Consider the following 24176-nt stretch of genomic DNA (forward strand, 5'->3'; position numbering starts at 1 on the left):
TTGGGGTGATTAATGAAGGAGAAGTATACCTATTGCTAAAAATGAATTGGTTTTACAGCTAGCTATGACTTATTTTTTTAATAGGAGGTAGAAATATTAAATATTTAAAGCATAATGAGAATTGACTAATTAGAATGAAAATTTCATGATATGATTTGATAAAGTAGGTTTTAACTACCACATTGAATAATGCAAACTCAATGTAAGTTCCTGTGTGGTTTTTGTCCATGGGTTTTAGGTAGCATGCTTTGAACATTTTGGTAGTCCAAGAAAGTATTTGTTATATTTGAAAGAATCAGCCTCCTTTATTGATACTGCTTCAGTTCTTTAAATGTGCGTTTTCTTCAGGCTAATAAATATTCAAGGAATGGATTTTGAGAATTGCTGAAGAGAATTACTTATATGAAAATACCTGAAAAAACCTGTATTTATCATTAGATACTTCTTACCATGTTCCCTTTATTTGGAGATTCTCCCCTAAGAGTGATGCATTCTTGGACAGTATGGCATGGAGGTAGGGTGTGTGGGGATGGAAGAGACAGAATTGTTTACAGGGAACAGCTCTCAATTGCCCACAAACTGTAATTCATCAGAATTTAGAATGTCATAGCAAGGGCAAAATATCCTATTTTTAACTCCTAGAAAAATATTTAGGACTGGAAGAGACAAGAAGCCCCGTCTATAGTGGATAGTTTGATACCTCAATTTATCATTTATGAAGGCTTCCCCAAAACAATATTCTTTTGACTTGCCCTTTTGGTTGAGTCCCTGGAGTTTAATATACCTCCAGGTATTGCAGTCTAAATTCTGGGTGGAGGTGAGAGTTATCCCTTTTTTTTTTTTTTTTTGTAAAAAGGGGGCAGGCCTGTTTTGAAAGGGAAAGAGTACATTCGGAAGATGATCTGTAAACTGATTGTTTGAAAGTCTTCAGCTGCTCCTTGTGTACCCTTTTTGAAGAGCTGATAAAACCAAGAACTCAGAAAGAAAGGAAAAAGGCAACACAAAATACTCCTCATAGTTTATTCATTTACTGATGGAAGAGCTCTTTAATTGCTCGATGAGAATTATGTAGAAATTATATGGAGAAGGTTCAAGAGATACCGTTAGGTCCATATGAGACACTGCTCTAGTTCTAAGATGACAAATCAGTTGTGCACTTTGTTTTTGATGGAATGATTTTTCTCTTGATCTCACTGTTATCCCTTTATGTGGTTGTATCTCAGTTATGTAAAAAATCATGTTGAAAAATTTGGTTAGTTTGGTTTAGCCTAGCTCATTGGTTCTCAATGTGTCATTCTCCAACCAATGGCATCAGCATCTCCTGGGAATTTGTAAGAAGTGCAAATTCTTGGGCCCCTTCCTAGATCTACTGATCTGAAACTCTGGGAGTGCAGCTCAGCAGTCTGTGTTTTCATAAGCCCTTCCTTCAGGTGATTCTGACGTACACCACTGTGCCACTTACATATGTTTTTTCTTTCTTTTTTTTTTTTAATTAATTTATTTTTGGCTGTGTTGGGTCTTCGTTTCCGTGCGAGGGCCTTCTCCAGCTGCGGCGAGCGGGGGCCACTCTTTATCGCTGTGCGCGGGCCTCTCACTGTCGCGGCCTCTCCCATTGCGGAGCACAGGCTCCAGATGCGCAGGCTCAGTAGTTGTGGCTCACGGGCCCAGCCTCTCCGCAGCATGTGGGATCTTCCCAGACCAGGGTTCGAACCCGTGTCTCCTGCATTGGCAGGCAGACTCCCAACCACTGCGCCACCAGGGAAGGCCCTACATATGTTTTTTAACTTAATAGTTTGTCCTGGTACATCTTTCCAAATTAGCACATAGAGAACCTCTGTATTTTCTTTTTTTTAACATCTGTATAGTAGCATAGATGTGCTGTAGTTTATTTAATCAGTCCTCTATTGATGGCCACTTGAGTTTTTTCAAATACAACTTAGTGTTTTAATAGTTCTAATAGTATGTCTTAATAAAACTAATGTTTCTGATTTTCCTTTTACAACAATGCTGCTTTTCTACATTGTGGTTTATCTGTAAGGTAAATTCCTAGAAGCCGACTTGTTGGGTCAGGGGTTTCAATGCATTTATATTGCCGAATTCCCTCTGTAGGAGTTGTATCAATTTGCATTCTTACCAGCAGTGTGTGAGAGGGCCTGTTTCCTTACAGCCTCACCAGTAGAGTTGTCAAGCATGGAATTTTGCCGGTGTGATAAGAAATACCTTAGTGGAAGTTGAGTATCTTTTCATATGTCTAAGGTCATTTGTATCTCTTTTTTTGTGCTTTTTGTGTTCCTGTCTTGGGTCATTTTCTTGTTGAGTTTTTGGACCTGTTAAAATATTAGGAAGGCTAACTTTTTGTGATATGAATTGCAAATTTTTTTTCTCAGTTTGTCATTTGATTTTATATAGCTACAAGTTTGAACTTGGTTCTGTCTGATTTTTTTTTTTTTTTTTTTTTTTTTGTGGTACGTGGGACTCTCACTGTTGTGGCCTCTCCCGTTGTGGAGCGCAGGCTCCAGACGCTCAGGCTTAGCAGCCATGGCTCACGGGCCCAGCCGCTCCGCGGCATGTGGGATCCTCCTGGACCGGGGCACGAACCCGTGTCCCCTGCATTGGCAGGCGGACTCTGAACCACTGTGCCACCAGGGAAGCCCAGTTCTGTCTGATTTTATAGTCCATTCTCTTCATCACTGTAATTGTACTGCCTTAAATAATACACATTCCGCATTCCTGAAAAGATTAATTTACTGGTAACTATTATTTAATGCATCTAGCATTTTACCTTTTTTTTTTTTTTTTTGGCGGTACGCGGGCCTCCTACTGTTGCGGCCTCTCCCGTTGCGGAGCACAGGCTCTGGACGCGCAGGCTCAGCGGCCATGGCTCACGGGCCCAGCCACTCCACGGCATGTGGGATCTTCCTGGACCGGGGCACGAACCCGTGTCCCCTGCATGGGCAGGCGGACTCTGAACCACTGTGCCACCAGGGAAGCCCGCATCTAGCATTTTAAAACTGTCTTCCAGGGAATTCCCTCGCAGACCAGTGGTTAAGACTCTGTGCTTTCACTGCTGAGGGCCTGGGTTCAATCCCTGGTCAGGGAACTAAAATCCCACAAGTTGCACAGCGTGCCCCCCACCCCCCAAAAAAATCATTAAAAAAACCCGTCTTCTAATAACAGTTTCTTGCCACAATAGACACGGCATCAGCGAGGAGATACACATCCTCTTACTTTAGAAGAAATTTTGGATGAAACACAACATTTAGATATTGGACTCAAGCAGAAACAATGGCTAATGACTGAGGTAAGAATAAGCTTAAATTATTGTAAAAAAAAAATTGCTCTAACTAGGGTTTTCATATACTGAGATATGATAATTTTTGCTTTTTCTTAAAAGAATTGGTATAGGGTTTTTGTTCTTTAAACATACACATTTTGAGATTGACTTATTTTCATATAACCTTATGTACCTATTTAAAAATGTCAAAGACTTTAGCATAAAGGTTATAAAGAAGTCAGTCATTGTACCAGTTTTTAACTTTTTACAGAATAATTGATGCTTATTTTGAATTGCTGAATTTAAAGTGTACATGTTGGCAGGTTGTATTGTTTCTATATTTTAGGACATTTAAAGCATGAGGTATTATAGGGAAAGCAAGATATTTTGTTAAGCAAGATACTTGTTATACCGCTATTGCTATTATGATTTGATAGTGATGTTACTGCCTCTAGCAAATTACTTGGAAAAATAATCATGAACATTGTAATATGTTCCACACAACATTGGAAGAAAAGGAATCCCCAACCATCAGTGACCACGCTAATTTGGAAATGAGTAGCACTTTAAAAGTTGAGATATTTGTCTCTTTTCTGTTTAAGTATGAAATGACAATTTAATAAGACAACTTTCTAGGACCAGTGCTGATTCTAAAGACCAAATGTAAACTTCCTAAAATAGAATTTAATTTATTTTATTGAGCAAATATTGTTCTTGATTTTACTAATGTAAAATGAACCAGTTAGTATCGTTGTAGCTCATTATATTAGTGATATACAAATAGTGGTAATCCACATTTAAATTTTAAAAAAAAATTTTTTTTTTAACATCTTTATTGGGGTATAATTGCTTTACAATGGTGTGTTAGTTTCTGCTTTATAACAAAGTGAATCAGTCATACATAAACGTATGTTCCCATATGTCTTCCCTCTTGCGTCTCCCTACCTCCCACCCTCCCTATCCCACCCCTCCAGGCTGTCACAAAGCACCGAGCCAATATCCCTGTGCCATGCGGCTGCTTCCCACTAGCTATCTACCTTACTACGTTTGTTAGCGTGTATATGCCCATGACTCTCTCTCGCCCCGTCACAGCTCACCCTTCCCCCTCCCCATAACCTCAAGTCCGTTCTCTAGGAGGTCTGCGTCTTTATTCCTGCTTTACCCCTAGGTTCTTCATGACATTTTTTTTCTTAAATTCCATATATATGTGTTAGCATACGGTATTTGTCTTTTTCTTTCTGACTTACTTCACTCTGTATGACAGACTCTAGGTCTATCCACCTCATTACAAATAGCTCAGTTTCATTTCTTTTTATGGCTGAGTAATATTCCATTGTATATATGTGCTACATCTTCTTTATCCATTCATCCGATGATGGGCACTTAGGTTGTTTCCATCTCCGGGCTATTGTAAATAGAGCTGCAATGAACATTTTGGTACATGACTCTTTGAATTTTGGTTTTCTCAGGGTATATGCCCACTAGTGGGATTGCTGGGTCATATGGTAGTTCTATTTGTAGTTTTTTAAGGAACCTCCATACTGTTCTCCATAGTGGCTGAACCAATTCACATTCCCACCAGCAGTGCAAGAGTGTTCCCTCTTCTCCACACCCTCTCCAGCATTTATTGTTTCTAGATTTTTTGATGATGGCCATTCTGACTGGTGTGAGATGATATCTCATTGTAGTTTTGATTTGCATTTCTCTAATGATTAGTGATGTTGAGCATTCTTTCATGTGTTTGTTGGTAGTCTGTATATCTTCTTTGGAGAAATGTCTATTTAGGTCTTCTGCCCATTTTTGGATTGGGTTGTTTGTTTTCTTGTTATTGAGCTGCATGAGCTGTTTGTAAATTTTGGAGATTAATCCTTTGTCGGTTGCTTCATTTGCAAATATTTTCTCCCATTCTGAGGGTTGTCTTTTGGTCTTGTTTATGGTTTCCTTTGCTGTGCAAAAGCTTTGAAGTTTCATTAGGTCCCATTTGTTTATTTTTGTTTTTATTTCCATTACTCTAGGAGGTGGGTCAGAAAGGATCTTGCTGTGATTTATGTCATAGAGTGTTCTGCCTATGTTTTCCTCTAAGAGTTTGATAGTTTCTGGCCTTACATTTAGGTCTTTAATCCATTTTGAGCTTATTTTTCTGTATGGTGTTAGGGAGTGATCTAATCTCATACTTTTACATGTACCTGTCCAGTTTTCCCAGCACCACTTATTGAAGAGGCTGTCCTTTCTCCACTGTACATTACTGCCACCTTTATCAAAGATAAGGTGTCCATATGTGCATGGGTTTATCTCTGGGCTTTCTATCCTGTTCCATTGATCTATCTTTCTGTTTTTGTGCCAGTACCATACCGTCTTGATAACTGTAGCTTTCTAGTATAGTCTGAAGTCAGGGAGCCTGATTCCTCCAGTTCCTTCTTTCGTTCTCAAGATTGCTTTGGCTATTCGGGGTCTTTTGTGTTTCCATACAAATTGCAAAATTTTTTGTTCTAGTTCTGTGAAAAATGCCAGTGGTAGTTTGATAGGGATTGCATTGAATCTATAGATTGCTTTGGGTAGTAGAGTCATTTTCACAATGTTGATTCTTCCAATCCAAGAACACGGTATATCTCTCCATCTATTTGTATCATCTTTAATTTCTTTCATCAGTGTCTTATAATTTTCTGCATACAGGTCTTTTGTCTCCTTAGGTAGGTTTATTCCTAGATATTTTATTCTTTTTGTTGCAATGGTAAATGGGAGTGTTTTCTTGATTTCACTTTCAGATTTTTCATCATTAGTATATAGGAATGCCAGAGATTTCTGTGCATTAATTTTGTATCCTGCCACTTTACCAAATTCATTGATTAGCTCTAGTAGTTTTCTGGTAGCATCTTTAGGGTTCTCTATGTATAGGATCATGTCATCTGCAAACAGTGACAGCTTTACTTCTTCTTTTCCGATTTGGATTCCTTTTATTTCCTTTTCTTCTCTGACTGCTGTGGCTAAAACTTCCAAAACTATGTTGAATAAGAGTGGTGAGAGTGGGCAACCTTGTCTTGTTCCTGATCTTAGTGGAAATGCTTTCAGTTTTTCACCATTGAGGATGATGTTTGCTGTGGGCTTGTCATATATGGCCTTTATTATGTTGAGGAAAGTTCCCTCTATGCCTACTTTCTGCAGGGTTTTTATCATAAATGGGTGTTGAATTTTGTCAAAAGCTTTCTCTGCATCTATTGAGATGATCATATGGTTTTTCTCCTTCAATTTGTTAATATGGTTTATCACATTGATAGATTTGCGTATATTGAAGAATCCTTGCATTCCTGGAATAAACCCCACTTGATCGTGGTGTATGATCCTTTTAATGTGCTGTTGGATTCTGTTTGCTAGTATTTTGTTGAGGATCTTTGCATCTATGTTCATCAGTGATATTGGCCTGTAGTTTTCTTTCTTTGTGACATCCTTGTCTGGTTTTGGTATCAAGGTGATGGTGGCCTCATAGAAGGAGTTTGGGAGTGTTCCTCCCTCTGCTATATTTTGGAAGAGTTTGAGAAGGATAGGTGTTAGCTCTTCTCTAAATGTTTGATAGAATTCGCCTGTGAAGCCATCTGGTCCTGGGCTTTTCTTTGTTGGAAGATTTTTAATCACAGTTTCAATTTCAGTGCTTGTGATTGGTCTGTTCATATTTTCTATTTCTTCCTGATTCAGTCTTGGCAGGTTGTGCATTTCTAAGAATTTGTCCATTTCTTCCAGATTGTCCATTTTATTGGCATAGAGTTGCTTGTAGTAATCTCTCATGATCTCTTTTATTTCTGCAGTGTCAGTTGTTACCTCTCCTTTTTCATTTCTAATTCTATTGATTTGAGTCTTCTCCCTTTTTTTCTTGATGAGTCTGGCTAGTGGTTTATCTATTTTGTTTATCTTCTCAAAGAACCAGCTTTTAGTTTTATTGATCTTTGCTATTGTTTCCTTCATTTCTTTTTCATTTATTTCTGATCTGATTTTTATGATTTCTTTCCTTCTGCTAGCTTTGGGGTTTTTTTGTTCTTCTTTCTCTAATTGCTTGAGGTGCAAGGTTAGGTTGTTTATTCGAGATGTTTCCTGCTTCTTAAGGTGGGCTTGTATTGCTATAAACTTCCCCCTTAGAACTGCTTTTGCTGCATCCCACAGGTTTTGGGTCGTTGTGTCTCCATTGTCATTTGTTTCTAGGTATTTTTTGATTTCCTCTTTGAATTCTTCAGTGATCACTTCATTATTAAGTAGTGTATTGTTTAGCCTCCATGTGTTTGTATTTTTTACAGATCTTTTCCTGTAATTGATATCTAGTCTCATGGCCTTGTGGTCAGAAAAGATACTTGATACAATTTCAATTTTCTTAAATTTACCAAGGCTTGATTTGTGACCTAAGATATGATCTATCCTGGAGAATGTTCCATGAGCACTTGAGAAAAATGTGTATTCTGTTGTTTTTGGATGGAGTGTCCTATAAATATCAATTAAGTCCATCTTGTTTAATGTATCATTTAAAGCTTGTGTTTCCTTATTTATTTTCATTTTGGATGATCTGTCCATGGGTGAAAGTGGGGTGTTTAAGTCCCCTACTATGAATGTGTTACTGTCGATTTCCCCTTTTATGGCTGTTAGTATTTGCCTTATGTATTGAGGTGCTCCTATGTTGGGTGCATAAATATTTACAATTGTTATATCTTCTTCTTGGATCGATCCCTTGATCATTACGTAGTGTCCTTCTTTGTCTCTTTTAATAGTCCTTATTTTAAAGTCTATTTTGTCTGATATGAGAATTGCTACTCCAGCTTTCTTTTGGCTTCCATTTGCATGGAATATCTTTTTCCATCCCCTTACTTTCAGTCTGTATGTGTCTCTAGGTCTGAAGTGGGTCTCTTGTAGACAGCATATATAAGGGTCTTGTTTTTGTATCCATTCAGCTAATCTGTGTCTTTTGGTGGGAGCATTTAGTCCATTTACATTTAAGGTAATTATCGATATGTATGTTCCTATTCCCATTTTCTAAATTGTTTTGGGTTCGTTATTATAGGTCTCTTCCTTCTCTTGTGTTTCTTGCCTAGAGAAGATCCTTTAGCATTTGTTGTAAAGCTGGTTTGGTGGTGCTGAACTCTCTCAGCTTTTGCTTGTCTGTAAAGGTTTTAATTTCTCCATCAAATCTGAATGAGATCCTTGCTGGGTAGAGTAGTCTTGGCTGCAGGTTTTTCTCCTTCATCACTTTCAGTCTGTCCTGCCACTCCCTTCTGGCTTGTAGGGTTTCTGCTGAGAGATCAGCTGTTAACCTTATGGGGATTCCCTTATGTGTTATTTGTTGTTTTTCCCTTGCTGCTTTTAATATGCTTTCTTTGTATTTAATTTTTGACAGTTTGATTAATATGTGTCTTGGCGTATTTCTCCTTGTATTTATCCTGTATGGGACTCTCTGTGCTTCCTGGACTTGATTAACTATTTCCTTTCCCATATTAGGGAAGTTTTCAACTATAATCTCTTCAAATATTTTCTCAGTCCCTTTCTTTTTCTCTTCTTCTTCTGGAACCCCTATAATTCGAATGTTGGTGCGTTTAATGTTGTCCCAGAGGTCTCTGAGACTGTCCTCAGTTCTTTTCATTCCTTTTTCTTTATTCTGCTCTGCAGTAGTTATTTCCACTATTTTATCTTCCAGGTCACTTATCCGTTCTTCTGCCTCAGTTATTCTGCTATTGATCCCATCTAGAGTACTTTTAATTTCATTTATTGTGTTGTTCATCGTTGCTTGTTTCATCTTTAGTTCTTCTAGGTCCTTGTTAACTGATTCTTGCATTTTGTCCATTCTATTGTCCATTCTATCTCCAAGATTTCAGATCAACCTTACTATCGTTATTCTGAATTCTTTTTCAGGTAGACTGCCTATTTCCTCTTCATTTGTTAGGTCTGGTGCATTTTTATCTTGCTCCTTTATCTGCTGTGTGTTTTTCTGTCTTCTCATTTTGCTTATCTTACTGTGTTTGGGGTCTCCTTTTTGCAGGCTGCAGGTTCGTAGTTCCTCCTGTTTTTGATGTCTGTCTCCAGTGGCTAAGGTTGGTTCAGTGGGTTTTGTAGGCTTCCTGGTGGAGGGGACTAGTGCCTGTGTTGTGGTGGATGAGGCTGGATCTTGTCTCTCTAGTGGGCAGGTTCACGTCTGGTGGTGTGTTTTGGGGTGTCTGTGGCCTTATTATGATTTTAGGCAGCCTCTCTGCTAATGGGTGGGGTTGTGTTCCTGTTTTGCTAGTTGTTTGGCATAGGTTTTCCAGCACTGTGGCTTGCTGGTCGTTGAGTGAAGCTGGGTGCTGGTGTTAAGATGGAGGTCTCTGGGAGATTTTCACCGTTTGATATTATGTGGAGCTGGGAGGTCTCTTGTTGACCAGTGTCCTGAAGTTGGCTCTCCTACCTCAGAGGCAGAGCCCTGCCTCCTGGCTGGAGCACCAAGAGCTTTTCATCCACACGGCTCAGGATAAAAGGGAGAAAAAGTAGAGGGAATTAGTAGAAGTATGAGGAAAGAAAGAAGGAAAGGAGGGTAGGAAGGAAGGAAGAAAGAAAGAAAGAAGCAAAGAAGGAAAGAAGGCAAGAAGGAAAGAAAGGAGGGAGGGAGGAAGGAAGGAAGGAGGGAAAGAAGGAAAAAAGAGAAAGAAAGAAGATACAGTAAAAATAAAATAAAGTATAATAAAGTTATTGAGTTAAATTCTTATTTAGAAGAAAAAAAAAAGGGACGGATAGAACCTTAGGACAAATGTTGGAAGCAAAGCTATACTGACAAAATCTTACACAGAAGCATACACATACACCCTCACTAAAAGAGGTAAATGGGGAAAAATCATAAATCTTGCTGTCAGAGACCACCTCCTCAATTTGGGATGATTCGTTGTCTAAAGGAGGGAAGGAGGGAAGGAAAGAAAGAAAGAAAGAACGAAGGTAAATATAATGTTATTAAAATTAATTATTAAGAGAAAAAAATTAAAAAAAAACAAACAAACATGGACGGATAGAACCCTAGGACAAATGGTGGAAGCAAGACTATACAGACAAGATCTCACACAGAAGCATACACATACACAAAAAGAGGAAAAGGGAAAAAATCATAGATCTTGCTCCTAAAGTCCACTTCCTTAATTTGGGATGATTGGTTGTCTATTCAGGTATTCCACAGATGCAGGGTATATCAAGTTGATTGTGGAGCTTTAATCCGCTGCTTCTGAGGCTGCTGGGAGAGATTTCCCTTTCTCTTCTTTGTTCTCACAGCTCCCAGGGCTCAGCTTTGGATTTGGCCCTGCCACTGCGTGTAGGTCGCTGGAGGGCGTCTGTTTTTTGCTCAGACAGGATGGGGTTAAAAGAGCCGCTGATTCGGGGGCTCTGGCGCACTCAGGCCGGCGCGGAGGGAGGGGCACGGACTGCGGGGCGGGCCTGCGGTGGCAAAGGCCGGCGTGACTTTGCACCAGCCTGAGGCGCGCTGTGCGTTCTCCCGGGGAAGTTGTCCCTGGATCCCGGGAACCTGGCAGTGGCGGGCTGCACAGGCTCCGCGGAAGAGGGGTGTGGAGAGTGACCTGTGCTCGCACACAGGCCCCTTGGTGGCGGCAGCAGCAGCCTTAACGTCTCCCGCCCGCCTCTGGGGTCCGCGCTTTTAGCCGCGATTTGCGCCCGTCTCTGGATTCCGCGCTTTCAGCCGCGGCTCGCGCCCGTCTCTGGGGTCCGCGCTTTCAGCCGCGGCTCGCGCCCGTCTCTGGGGTCCGCGCTTTCAGCCGCGGCTCGCGCCCGTCTCTGGGGTTCGCGCTGTTAGCCGCAGCTCGCGCCTGTCTCTGGAGTTCCTTTAAGCAGCGTTCTTAAATCCCTCTCCTCACGCCCCAGGAAACAAAGAGGGAAGGAAAAGTCTCCTGCCTCTTCGGCAGGTGCAGACTTTTCCCCGGACTCCCTCCCGGCTAGCTGTGGTGCACTAACCCTTTCAGGCTATGTTCAAGCCGCCAACCCCAGTCCTCTGCCTGCGCTCCGTCCGAAACCGAAACCCGAGCCTCAGAGCCTCAGCTCGCAGCCCCGCCCGCCCCGGCGGGTGAGCAGACAAGCCTCTCGGGCTGGTGAGTGCCGGTCGGCACCGATCCTCTGTGCGGGAATCTCCCCGCTTTGCCCTCCGCACCCGTTGCTGTGCACTCCTCCGCGGCTTCGAAGCTCCCCCCCCCCGCCGCCTCCCGCAGTCTCCGCCCGCGAAGGGGCTTCCTAGTGTGTACAGGACACTTTTCCTCCTTCACAGCTCCCTCCCACTGGTGCAGGTGCCGTCCCTATTCTTTTGTCTCTGTTTATTCTTTTTTCTTTTGCCCTACCCAGGTATGTGGGGAGTTTCTTGCCTTTTGGGAGGTCTGAGGTCTTCTGCCAGCCTTCAGTAGGTGTTCTGTAGGAGTTGTTCCACGTGTAGATGTATTTCTGGTGTATCTGTGGGGAGGAAGGTGATCTCCGCGTCTTACTCTTCCGCCTTCTTCCCTAAAGCCTTGTATTGTCCTATGTTGAATGTCCTCTCAAAATTATTGTTTCAACTTTTCAACAAGAGTATATCCACCAATATGGTTCCACAGAGATATGACATCAGATATGACACACAGAAACAGCATTATTAGGGTAATTTTTGACGTAGGAATTTCTAAATCAAAGTCTTTTTTTCCTATATCGACAAAGGCTCGAAAACTTCCCAGCGTATCCAAGTTCAGTCTCCTTCAGCGAATTTCAAACTTATTTTTCCTAGCTCCTTCTCCTTTCACTTACTACTAGAAAACCTAAGTATATGCTATGTAGTTAGAAGGCACTATTCTCCTTAACAACAATTTTTCTCTTAAAATACTTTCCACAAATTGTCTTAAACAAAGCGTCTCCCAGACAAGCAGTAAGACAACATCTAAGTCAGTATATCTACGTAGGTCCACATTTAAATTTTGATGCTTTACCTAATCTTGAAATTTCATGGACTACCCACATTAGGTAAAGTTTATTTTAATTACTATTCTATTCTCCTTCCTTCCTTCTTTCTGTTTCTTCTTTTTATCCTTTCAGGATCAGGCTGGCAGCTGTAGAAGAAAATTAATAGGGTTGCTCTTTCTTGAAGGGCTTTCCTTCTGATACTAGCTATACAACAGGACTGACTAGAAACATAATTATATTCAGTAATTTCTGCATTCCTACTCAGTTTCAATCTCAGCTGACAATGTTATAGGTAAATTTCTTATGCGCACTAGTCTGGTCCTTTTCAGTTCCTTCCACAGCTGCTAGTGCCATTTGATACCATGTGGAGAAGACTGAATATTGGTATTTTCATCCCACTGTAATGTTTCTCACATTATAATCCCAATATGTGATAAACTATACTTTGAGGGTGGGGTAGGCAGTACCCATTTCACTTTGTCTAGTGATGTTAATATGTGTTTTATTGATCCTTACCTCTTTTGTCTTCCGAAAGAATATGGGTACAGCGTTCTTCAAAGCAGTTGTAATAAAGTGGTTTCTTTCTCATCCAAAGAATCTATATAAATAATAAACAGTTTCTTTTATAAAAAATGAGCACCATGCTGGTTTCTACCTGTTGTTTTGGATCCTGGATGTCCGGTGTTTTAGATCTTTTGATATCCACAGGATACTTTTAGTTTGCCACTGTAATACGAGTATTGTGTTTTTTTTAATAATTGGTAGAATTAAATAATGTATATATGGTATTTCCTTTTGTTAATATGTCCAAATTGTGTCACTGTTACAGGCATTAGTCAATAATCCCAAAATTGAAGTAATAGATGGAAAGTATGCCTTCAAGCCCAAGTACAACTTGAAAGATAAGAAGGCCCTACTTCGGCTTTTAGATAAGCATGACCAGCGAGGCTTAGGAGGAATTCTTTTAGAAGACATTGAGGAAGGACTGCCCAATTCCCAGAAAGCTGTCAAGGTAACCTCTCTTTTCTTTCTATGCCTTAATATAATTTGAATTAATAATATCTTTTGGTTTTAAAAAATATCATGACTTAAAAAAAAGTTATTTTTAAAACCTCCTCCATCGTATATACTTGGGGTTGTTACGAGCCAGTTAGAGATTTGAAATTTGTGTTTTGTGCTGTAGAGCAGGACAGAGCATAACCATTTTTGTGGAACTTTTGACAGCTCCCTTTTGTGTTGTTGTGTATGATTGATTCTTCAAAATATTTCTGGAAAGATTTCCTCAAAGACAGTCTTTTTCTTATAAGTTGTTATGTTTGTATTTAAGAACTCCTTCAACAACGCTTGTGCATATTGCTAACCTGAGGGAATCAGAGGCATTAAAACACAAGAACATTTATAATTTGGTTGTTTCGAATTCCTAAAGGGGCTATTAGTAAAAGTGATAGAGTCTACATTTCCTGTTTAAATTTTCAACTCTCTTGGGAAGGCTGCGAGTCTCTGTTATTCAAAATTGCTAGCGATTGATGTTAACCTGTAAGCAGGTTCATTCTTTTTGCTACCTGTGGAGAAAACATGCTTCTTTCTCTACTTCTTGGTAATTCAGTTACACACGTTAGCTTTTTTGGTATTGTCCCACAAGTCCCTTAGACTGTGTGTGTGTGTGTGCGCGCGCGCGCACGCACGCGTGCTTTTGGACTTTGTTGTTGTATTGATCTGTTGTTAATTGTACTGACTTTTTTTACCTCCAATTTGTTATTAAGCCCAATTGGTTAATTCTTTATAGATTGTATTTTCAGTTCTAGACCTTTCTTTTTTTTTAACAATCCCCTCAAGAGAGGTTTTGGTTTTTTTTGGGTTTTTTTTTTTTTAATATTTATTTGGCTGCACCAGGGTCTTATTTGTGGCATGTGGGATCTAGTTCCCTGACCAGGGATTGAGCGTGGAGTCTTAACCACTGGACCACCAGGGAAGTTCCATCTAGACTTTTCTTTTCATTCTTTCTTAGGTTTCTGTTTCTTTTCTGAGATTTTGTTTTTTTTCCATTCATTACAAGCATATTTTACATTACATCCTGCGTGTAATTTCTTGTAGCTGCTTTAAAATTCTCCTAATTTCAAGAGCTGGGTCATCTTGGGGATGGTCTGCTCTGAGACTTCGTCTCTTGAGTACGGGTCATGTTTTCTTTCTTCATATACCTAATTTCTGTTGAGTCTTGAACACTGAATTATATGGCTCAGGATTCTGTTATATTCCTCCAAGGAGTGTTTTTGTTTGTTTATTTTGTTTTTAAGTGGGCATTTGTCTTGACTAGAGTCAAACTTCAAACTTTGTATTCTCTGTGGTGGATGGCATACGACACATCTGTTTTGTTCTTTTAGCTCTATTCTTTTTAAAATGTCTTGTCCAGAGATTAGTATAGTAGTTTTCTTCCGGTGGGCTGATCCCTTAGGAGCTACTTGGCCATTACCAGATGAAGAACTGTTTTTAAGATTTTCACTTAAGTGTCTAAACTTAACCTGCACAAATGTTGCAAATAATATGTGACCAAAGTTGATAAATTGTGCACTATTTATAGCATGTTGAAAGGTAGAACTACTGAATCCTAGCTTAACAGTTGGGAGTGCTAGGTACATTTCCTGCTCTATTCTTTTTCCCATTTTGATACAGGCTAGTATTGTTACTCTTTGGTAGGCTTTATATTACATTCTAAAGTAGAATAGTAACGTAAACTGATAATTGCTTTTTCTATTTTAAATAATTTTGTGATGTAAAGTCACATTGTCACCCTATTTTTTTTTTTTTAACATTTGGCTTCCACTTTTTTTCTTTTTCTTTTTTTTTTTTTTGGCTGCGTTGGGTCTTCATTTCTGCACGTGGGCTTTCTCTGGTTGCGGCGAGTGGGGGCTACTCTTGGTTGCAGTGTGTGGGCTTCTCATTGTGGTGGCTTCTCTTGTTGCAGAGCATGGGCTCTAGGTGTGCAGGCTTCAGTAGTTGTGGCATGTGGGCTCAGTAGTTGTGGCTTGTGGGCTCTAGAACACAGCCTCAGTAGCTGTGGCACACGGGCTTAGTTGCTCCGCAGAATGTGGAATCTTCCCAGACCAGGGATCGAACCTGTGTCCCCTGCGTTGGCAAGTAGATTCTTAACCAGGGAAGTCCCTGTTACCCTGTTTTTAATGGCTCTCTTCCTTAAGGAGTAGAGCTGAAAAGGGGTCATGAAAAGCACACAGTCTGTCATTTGCAAGCAGTATTATTTCTAAATTGTTCGAAGCCCCAAGTTTTTAAAAATCCTCACATTTTAAATATGTGAAGATACGTTCTAAGTAATTTCTCAAGGGAGAAATTTGGCCTAATTAAGTTAAATCCCTTCTGTGTTGTTTCCTTTTCTTCAGTTCTTGGTGGAGATAGAAGATAACTTTTACTGTCATTTTGTTGACCATATAGACAATGAGAAAAACCAGTGGCTGTTCCAGATTATTCATCTCTCAGTAGTTGTTTTTTGGGGGTTTTCTAATAATTAAATTAACTTCCAGAATAATTTTAATAACTCTGTGTTTGTGATATGGTTTAATTTTAAGATGGTGTATTGAATGAACTAAGGGTTTTTTTAATTAAAAATTCTTTTTAATTGTAAAAAATGATCATAGTAAGTCTGGTTAAATGCGTCACATACATAGTTATCAAAAAAATTATTTTGTGATAAGAACTTTTAAGATCTCTCAGCAACTTTCAAATATGCAATACAGTATTATTAACTATAGTCATCATAATGTATAGTGCATCTCTATGACTTATTTTACAACTGGAAGTTTGTACCTTTTGACCCCTTTCTTGCATTTTGCCCACCCCTTGACCCACTCACTGCCTCTTGGGACCATCAATCTGTTCTCGGTATCTGTGAGCATATATATATATATATATATATATATATATATATATTTATTTATTTATTTAAGATTTCACATATAAGTGAGATCATACAGTATTTGTCTTTCTCAGTCTGACCTACTTGACTTAGCATAATGCCCTCAAGGTCCATCCATGTTGTTGCAAATGGCAAGATTTCATTCTTTTTTATGGCTGCGTAATATTCCATTGTTTATATATAACACATTTTCCTTATCCATTCATACATCATTGGGCACTTAGGTTGTTTCCATATCTTGGCTACTGTAAATAATGCTGCACTGAACAAGGTGGTGCATATATCTTTTTAAGTTAGTGTTTTCATTTTCTTTGGATAAAAATACCCAGAAGTGGTATTGCTGAATCATATGGTAGTTTTATTTTTAATTTTTTGAGGAACCTCCATACTGTTTTCCAAGGTGCCTACATCAGTTTACATTCACACCAACAGTGCAGTAGGGTTCCCTTTTCTCCATATCCTCACCAAGACTCATACCTTTATTATGTTGAGGTATGTTACCTTGGTATCCACATTGTGGAGAGTTATCATAAGTGGATGTTGAGTTTTGCCAAATGCTTTTTCTGCATTTACTGAAATGATCATATGATTTTTATCTTTCATTTTGTTAATGTGCTGTATCACATTGATTGATTTGCAGATATTGAACCATCCTTGCATGCCTGGAATAAATCCCACTTGATTGTGGTGTGTGATTCTTTCAATGTATTGTTAAATTTGGTGTGTTGACTATTTGGTTGAGGATTTTTTACATCTATGTTCATTAGGGATATTGGCCTGTAATTTTCTTTTCTTGTAGCATACTTTATCTGGTTTTGGTATCAGGGTAATGCTGGCCTCGAAAAATGAGTTTGATGAACTGCTTCAGTTTTTTGGACGAGTTTGAGAAGGATTGATATTCTTCTTTGTTCAGTAGAGTTCACTAGTGAAGTTATCTGGTCCTGGACTTTTGTTTGTTGGGAGATTTTTGATTACTTATTCAATTTCTTTATTAGTAACTGATCTGTTCAGAATTCCTATTTCTTCATGATTCAGTCTTGATAGCTTATATGTTTCTAGAAATTCATCCATTTCCTCTAGGTTGTCCAATTTTGTTGGTGTACGTTCATAGTAGTCTCTTATTCTTTGTATTCTGTGGTATTATTTGTAATGCCTTTCATTTCATTTCTGATTTAATTGAGTTTTCTGTCCTTTTTTCTTGGATAGTTGAGCTAAAGGTTTGTCAATTTTGTTTATCTTTTCAAAGAACCCGCTCATAGTTTCATTACTCTTTTCTGTTGTCTTTTTAGTCTCTATTTAACTTTATTTCTACTCTAATCTTTGTTAGTTCCTTCCTTCTACTAACTTCATGCTTCATTTGTTCTTTTTCTAGTTCTTTGAGGTGTAAATTTAGGTTATCCGATATTGTTCTTGTTTTTCGATGTAGGCATTTATACCTATGAACTTTCTCTTAGAATTGCTTTTTTTTTTTAACCTCTCATAAGTTTTGGTATGTTGTATTTCCATTTTCACTTTTTTCAAGGTATGTTTAAATTTCTTCTTTGACCCAGTGATTAGCAGCATATTGCTTAATTTCTGCATATTGCTTAATCTCTGCATATTTGTGAATTTTCCATCTTGTAATTGATTTTTAGTTTTACGTACCATTGTGGTCAGAAAAGGTGCTTGATGTGATTTGTTAAGGCTCGTTTTGTGGCTTAACATATTAACTATCCTGGAGAATGTCAAGTGTGTACTTGAGAATAATGTGTATTCTATTGCTTTTGGATGGAATGTTCTTTATATATCTGTTAAGTCCATGTAGTTCACACATTGATGCCTAAGGCTGAGATTATTGTTATCTAAAGGCTCATAGATTGAGACTTTATTTCTGTGATGAATTTTACCATCATCATTATAGTCCAGATTACTGCTATCAGGCTTTCTGCATTCTTGTTCTCATTAATTAATAATAATGAAATATCTTATATCAATTTTCTTGTCATTGCTAGAGTAGTAGAAAATGAAAAATTTTTAATTGTCAACTGTGCTCAGTGAAAGCTAAAAGATAGTAAAGACTACTCAAGTCTTTATATTTTCTTTAAAGATGATGCAGTATTTTGGGCAGTGCAGGAAGAAAACTGAAGGATGGCTATTTATCTCATAGTTGCACACACATTTTTAGGTGATTTAATCATTCTTCCATTTTCTTACTGTTCTAGCTTTTCAAAGCATAATTGGAAATGATAGATGGATAATGATGAATAACAAAATATTTCAAGGTAAAGGAAAAGTAAGAACAATGAGTTTCCACAGTTTTTCTCACAGATTAATGAAAGGGTCCAGTAGACCCAAATTGTAATTGCAACATAGATTGAATTTTCAATTTAAAACAATTTTTTTCTTTATGTACTTTGGATGATCTCTAAGAATAAAAGTCTCAAAATATCAATTCTTAAAAATAGAACTGCTCAAGAAAGAAACTCAAGAATTAAAATTTGGTCTAGTGGACCCTAATAGTGTACTGAGGGTTAAAGGAAGTGGGAGTCCTTTGTTGTTTTTTAAAAAAAAAAATGTTTTTGTCTTGGGTGATGTAATTTGGAGTTAACTGAAAATTTTTTCTTTATCTTTAAGGCTTTAGGGGACCAGATACTATTTGTAAACCGTCCTGATAAGAAGAAAATTCTTTTCTTCAATGATAAGAGCTGTCAGTTTTCTGTGGATGAAGGTGAGCCTTTCTGTATAGATACTTTCTTTAATTTGCAGACATGTTACAAATTTAGGGTGACAGAATTTATAATATTATAATACAATTATAACTTAAATTTTATAATACTGCTTTTTTAGCATTATCATCTCAACGCTAATAACTTCTATGTCTAATGTATTGTTTCTCACAATGCAGTTTGAAATGTGTAATTTGAAAGATTTTAGGTACAGTCATAGTATAGCAGTTCATGATTTCTTATGCTCATAGCTCAGCTGTACCAAACAGCAGTTTATTTATTTCTGTTGTTTTACAAATATTACTTCATATCTTGATATGAAAGCTTGTTTCAGGATGGGAAAAAGAATAAACTTTTTGTGGAGACTGATATTCTCTTAAATAACTTAGAATTTTTTGATTATGAAATTGGATAAGAAAGGAGATTAATTTTTTCTTTCTGGCAATTTTAGAGTTGTATGCTAAGCTATATGTTGTCTTGTACTAAATGTGTGATACTTACATTTTGGATTTTAGTTTAAAATATTTCATCAATATTTTCCAGTAAAATAGTAATTAAACAAGGGTTTAGTCACAAGAAATTTCTTTTCTATACAAGTAGATATTCTCATGTAAGCAATTATGTTTTACTCTAAATTTGTATTAATTTTGAAGTTTTATCAAAAGGCAAGAAAAGGATTGAATGTCATTTTAATTATAAAATTTCAAAAGTGATACAAACTCCCAGCAAAATATTCTAAAAATATAGAGGGACATATAGTATGATAGTAGTATAGACTGCAAACAGTGAAACTATTGCTGTGTCAACCTGGTAGTCATATTGACTTTTTTTAATGACATTAAATGAAAGAGTTTCTGTTGAATGAGTAATTTTGTATAAGAAGTGCATTTACAAATCTTGTCCCTATAGAGCCCAAACCTGTCTTGATTATGACTTGTAATTTGTACAGTAACCCTAAGGTTTTCTCTTATGTGTTATCTGGCTGTAGATAATCAGGCTTGTGGTGCTGTAGTTTAGTCAACCTAAGGTTACTTAGATGACCATGATTTTTTGTAGGAAATAGAATATTGTATTTTTGGGAAAATCTTCATCCAGAATACCTTGTATTGATATATAGTTGGTTCTCGATAAATGTTTGTTAATTAAATGAAATTTGCAAAGTATTCCGGCTCTTCTATAATGCCATTTCTAATAAATAAGGTAAGCTTCCTGTATGTAAACAAGATAGTAGTCAGCTCCTTCTGTACGTTGTAATGATAGGTGCTCATTTAAGAAAGATTTGGCTGAGCAATGTTTGTATTGCCTGAGTCTCTTTTACTTGGAATTTTGGTGTTATGTAAACTTTTATAATTGTTAAATTGATTTCTTCCTTTTAAAAACTTGATTTTTAAGTCCTTCTGAGTTTAAACAAAGAAACAACTGATTGCTTTATTCTTAAGCATAGTTAATCCATTTGAAGAAGATTTTCACAGTATTAAAAAAAACTTATCACAAGTATCACATGTTCAAATAGTAAGGAAGATCTTACAATAAACAGCAGATGTGCTTTTCCTTTCTCTAGTTCCAGTCCCTTTTTTTTCTGGCAAGTAACTTAACTGGTTTTATTTTAGATTCTTCTGGTGGTTTTTCCCATCTTGCTAAATAATATGCTCATACTGTTATTTTTTTAACTTGAAACATCGTCTAATGACTTATTCTTTATCATCTCTCTGATTCCACCACGTATTTCTCTTTTCTACTTCCCAATATAGTACATCGCTATTTTTAGTTTCTCTTTCATTTATCTTGGCACTTTCAACAACGTAAACCTTCTCAGTGGGAATTTTTAGTATTAAGTCTGTTCTGTAGATGGCAGCATAGTGTAGCATATCTGTTCTGGAAGTAGATGTTTAAATTGAGGCAAATGTTTGATAGGAGAGAGATTGCAGTAGCTCTGTAAGAGTAGCATGAAACTGTAGGATTTCTTGATGGTATTTCATTGGAGAAATTTTAGGAGTACACTTGGATTTAGCAGTAACCCTCATAGTACTCCTTACACTAAGCCATTGTGATTTTTGTGTGCCTTGTGTGTGCTTTCTGTGGATACTGTTGTTTTAACTTTGGTCAGTGTTTTCCTGTTTATTTTTATTTTTTTTGCGGTACGCGGGCCTCTCACTGCTGTGGCCTCTCCCTTGCAGAGCACAGGCTCTGGACGCGCAGGCTCAGTGGCCATGGCTCACGGGCCCAGCCGCTCCGTGGCATGTGGGATCTTCCCGGACCGGGGCACGAACCCGTGTCCCCTGCATTGGCAGGCGGACTCTCAACCACTGCGCCACCAGGGAAGCCCCTGTTTGTGTATTTTTTACCTACAGTTCTGTTCCTTAGTATTACCTGATTTCATTTGCCATGTTATGTGGCCTTTCGCAAGGCTTAAACTCCTCCCATCTCCTCATTACTTGGCTATAAAGACAAAATGAGGATTTTCGCTTTTTGCACCTCAGATTATAAAAGTAATCATGTATGCTTTTTAGTAAAATCCCACACATCTAGAAGTAAGTGCTGTAAATAGTTCAGTGTTTATTTCTCTAGTTTACTTTCTGTATACTACAGGTATTCAGTGATGCTGTGTGGCTATTTATTTATTTTTAGGATATTATTTATTTTATTATTTATTTATTTATTTGGGTTGTGCCAGTCTTAGTTGCGGCACATGGGATGTTTGTTGTGGCATGTGGACTTCTTAGTTGCAGCATGCGGGATCTTTAGTTGCGGCATGCCTGGGGAATCTCGTTCCCTGATCAGGGATCAAACCTGGGCACGCTGCATTGGGACCGCAGAGTCTTACCCACTGGACCGCAGGGGAAGTCCCCCTGTGTGGCTATTTAGTATTCTGTTTCATAGGTGTCTCTGATGCATGGATTTTTAAACACTTAACATTGCTGCAGCAAATATCCTTACAGACCTGATACGGTGGATATATGTATATGTATTTTTTATGTTAATGAAACAGCCATATAAATCAGGAAAATATTGGGAAGGTAAACAATAAATTATTTTTGCATCTTTTAAAGATCTTTACTGCTATTGGTGAAATACGTTACTAGATTTCTCAATATTGAACCATCCTTTTAGTCCTAGAATAACCCTTCTTTGGCGCCTGTATTTCTGCGTTCCTTTTACTAATGTATTTAAGGATTTTTGCCTTTTTCTTTTTTTGTGTGCTTTCTCAGGGTTTGGTATGGGTGTATGCTGGATTCATAAAAAGAGAAGTGCAGATTTATATTTTTAAAATTTATTTCGATATTTGTAATTGTTGAAGCACATTATACATACTCAGATATAAATGGAATATAAATGAAATAGCTGTTTACATTTTTATATAGAATTACCATTGAATGTGGTAGCTACAAGTGAACTAATGAAGGTGTGATTCATTGGCAACTTATATACCATAATTGGTGTTTTCCTTAAGTGATAAAGAATTCTTGGTAAAGTTCTAAAAAACAAAAGGTGTAGCTTTTCTGTGATTACAAAGGTTAATCATACTGTATTCATATACATTATACACTTTATATTTTTAGAAAATCAAGTGTGTATTAAACCAGTATAAGAAATACTTTGTTTATATACATAAAACAGAATTGGGTTCTAGGCTCAGTTTATTATAAATTGGTATTTATCATTAATCTGTATACTTTCTAATAAAGATAGTTGGGAGGATGCAGGTTTTTCAGTCTTGGCAGTATTGATATTTGGAGCTGGATAATTTTTTTGATAGGGTTGTCACAGTGCATTTTGGGATGATTAGCAGTATCCCTTGCTGCTTTAGATGCCATTAGCATACCTTTCCCCACAGTGTGACACCCAAAAATGTATCCAGACATTACCAAAAATTCCCTGGGGAGCAGAATTGCCCAGGTTGAGAGTTATATTAAAGGTACAGTTTATGTTCATAAAACAGAAATATTACGATATGTTGTCTTCAAGCTTCTTTTCCTGCGTTCCTTCATTCAGCACATTCAGTGATATGAGGGATAGCAAAGTGAATGAGATTTCTGTCCTTGAGCCCAGGCGGAGGGTGGAATGACATGGGTACACATATGGTACAACATGTCGCTGTGGTGTTCATACAGTGCTGTAGAGACCCTGGGGCTCACAGCCACCCACAGGATCCTCAGGGGTAAGATGCTGTTCTTTTAGTTGAAAGTGTCGGTATTGCGTAAGTCACTAATTTTAAAAACGGAGGTTTTTTGTTAATGATTAAATTATGTGTTTCCAGAGAAAACCTATTGAAAACAGATGCACATCTTTTTATATATATATAAATTTATTTATTTATTTATTTATTGCTGTGTTGGGTCTTTGTTGCTGCTCATGGGCTTTCTCTAGTTGTGGCGAGCGGGGGATACTCTTCATTGTGGTGTGCAGGCTTCTCACTGTGGTGGCTTCTCTTGTTGCAGAGCACGGGCTCTAGGCTTGCGTGCTCAGTAGTTGTGGCTTGCAGGGTCTAGAGCGCAGGCTCAGTAGTTGTGGCGCACGGACTTAGTTGCTCCGCGGCCTGTGGGATTTTCCTGGACCAGGGCTTGACCCGTGTCCCCTGCATTGGCAGGCGGATTCCTAACCACTGCGCCACTAGGCAAGCCCACAGATGCATATCTTAACATTTGTCTTTCTCACTGTCCACCTGTCTGTCTTTTTTTGTATTTTATTTCTCAAAATAATTACGCTGATCAAGTTATTTGTTTTAGCTCACTAGGTGGCAGTCTTAGCTCTAGAGAGGAAATGTTGAGTGGGCAAGCTTTCAGTCACACTGAAGATTCACCCTTCATTCTATCTGTGATAGAAGCAAATGTCCAAAAATGAGATATAGCATAAGTAAGGAGAAAGTCTATTGTGTAGTAATTTAAAAAAATTAAATAGGTAAGTGAACCCAGAGTAGTTGGACCTAGGTATGTGTTTTATTTCAGAGGTATTTATTTTCTTAAATCAGAATGTTATTCATTAGAGGCAGTATAAATGCAGTGGTCAAGAGGATGGTCTGAGTAGTTGATCTGTAGGTTTAACTCTTGGCTCTGCTCCTTACTAGCTTAGGCAAGATACTGCCTAGTAATACTTAACCCCTCTCTGTCTTAGATTCCTCACCTATAAAATAGGAATAGTGGTATCTGTACTTCAGTGGTCCTTATGGGGATTAAATGAGCTAATATAAGTAAAAATGCTTAGAGCTTGGAACGGAGCCTGGCACATAGTAAGAATAGTAGTATCAGCAGGTTAACTATTATTAGTAACATTAAAAATATAAAATAGTACCAAAATATTAGGTGTTTTAATCTTACTCATCTGGTTACTTTATTCCGCTATCTGGTTATTAACT

General features: G+C 37.9%; 1 protein-coding gene across 3 annotated transcripts in view; it reads left to right on the top strand.

The window, feature by feature from the left end:
* GTF2E2 (general transcription factor IIE subunit 2) overlaps positions 1 to 24176 on the top strand; it is a 74727-nt gene that overhangs the window by 24771 nt on the left and 25780 nt on the right. For 2 of the 3 annotated variants that reach the window (XM_004277143.3, XM_033400595.2), the window contains exons 4-6: positions 3194 to 3301; positions 13023 to 13205; positions 18732 to 18825. In XM_004277143.3, the coding sequence (XP_004277191.1) occupies positions 3194 to 3301; positions 13023 to 13205; positions 18732 to 18825 (385 nt within the window). The remainder of the gene's footprint in view (positions 1 to 3193; positions 3302 to 13022; positions 13206 to 18731; positions 18826 to 24176) is intronic. The other variant, XM_033400596.2, reaches the window with a different exon arrangement.

The sequence above is a fragment of the Orcinus orca genome, chromosome 21 (assembly GCF_937001465.1).
Source record: "Orcinus orca chromosome 21, mOrcOrc1.1, whole genome shotgun sequence".
Taxonomy (NCBI): Eukaryota; Metazoa; Chordata; class Mammalia; order Artiodactyla; family Delphinidae; genus Orcinus; species Orcinus orca.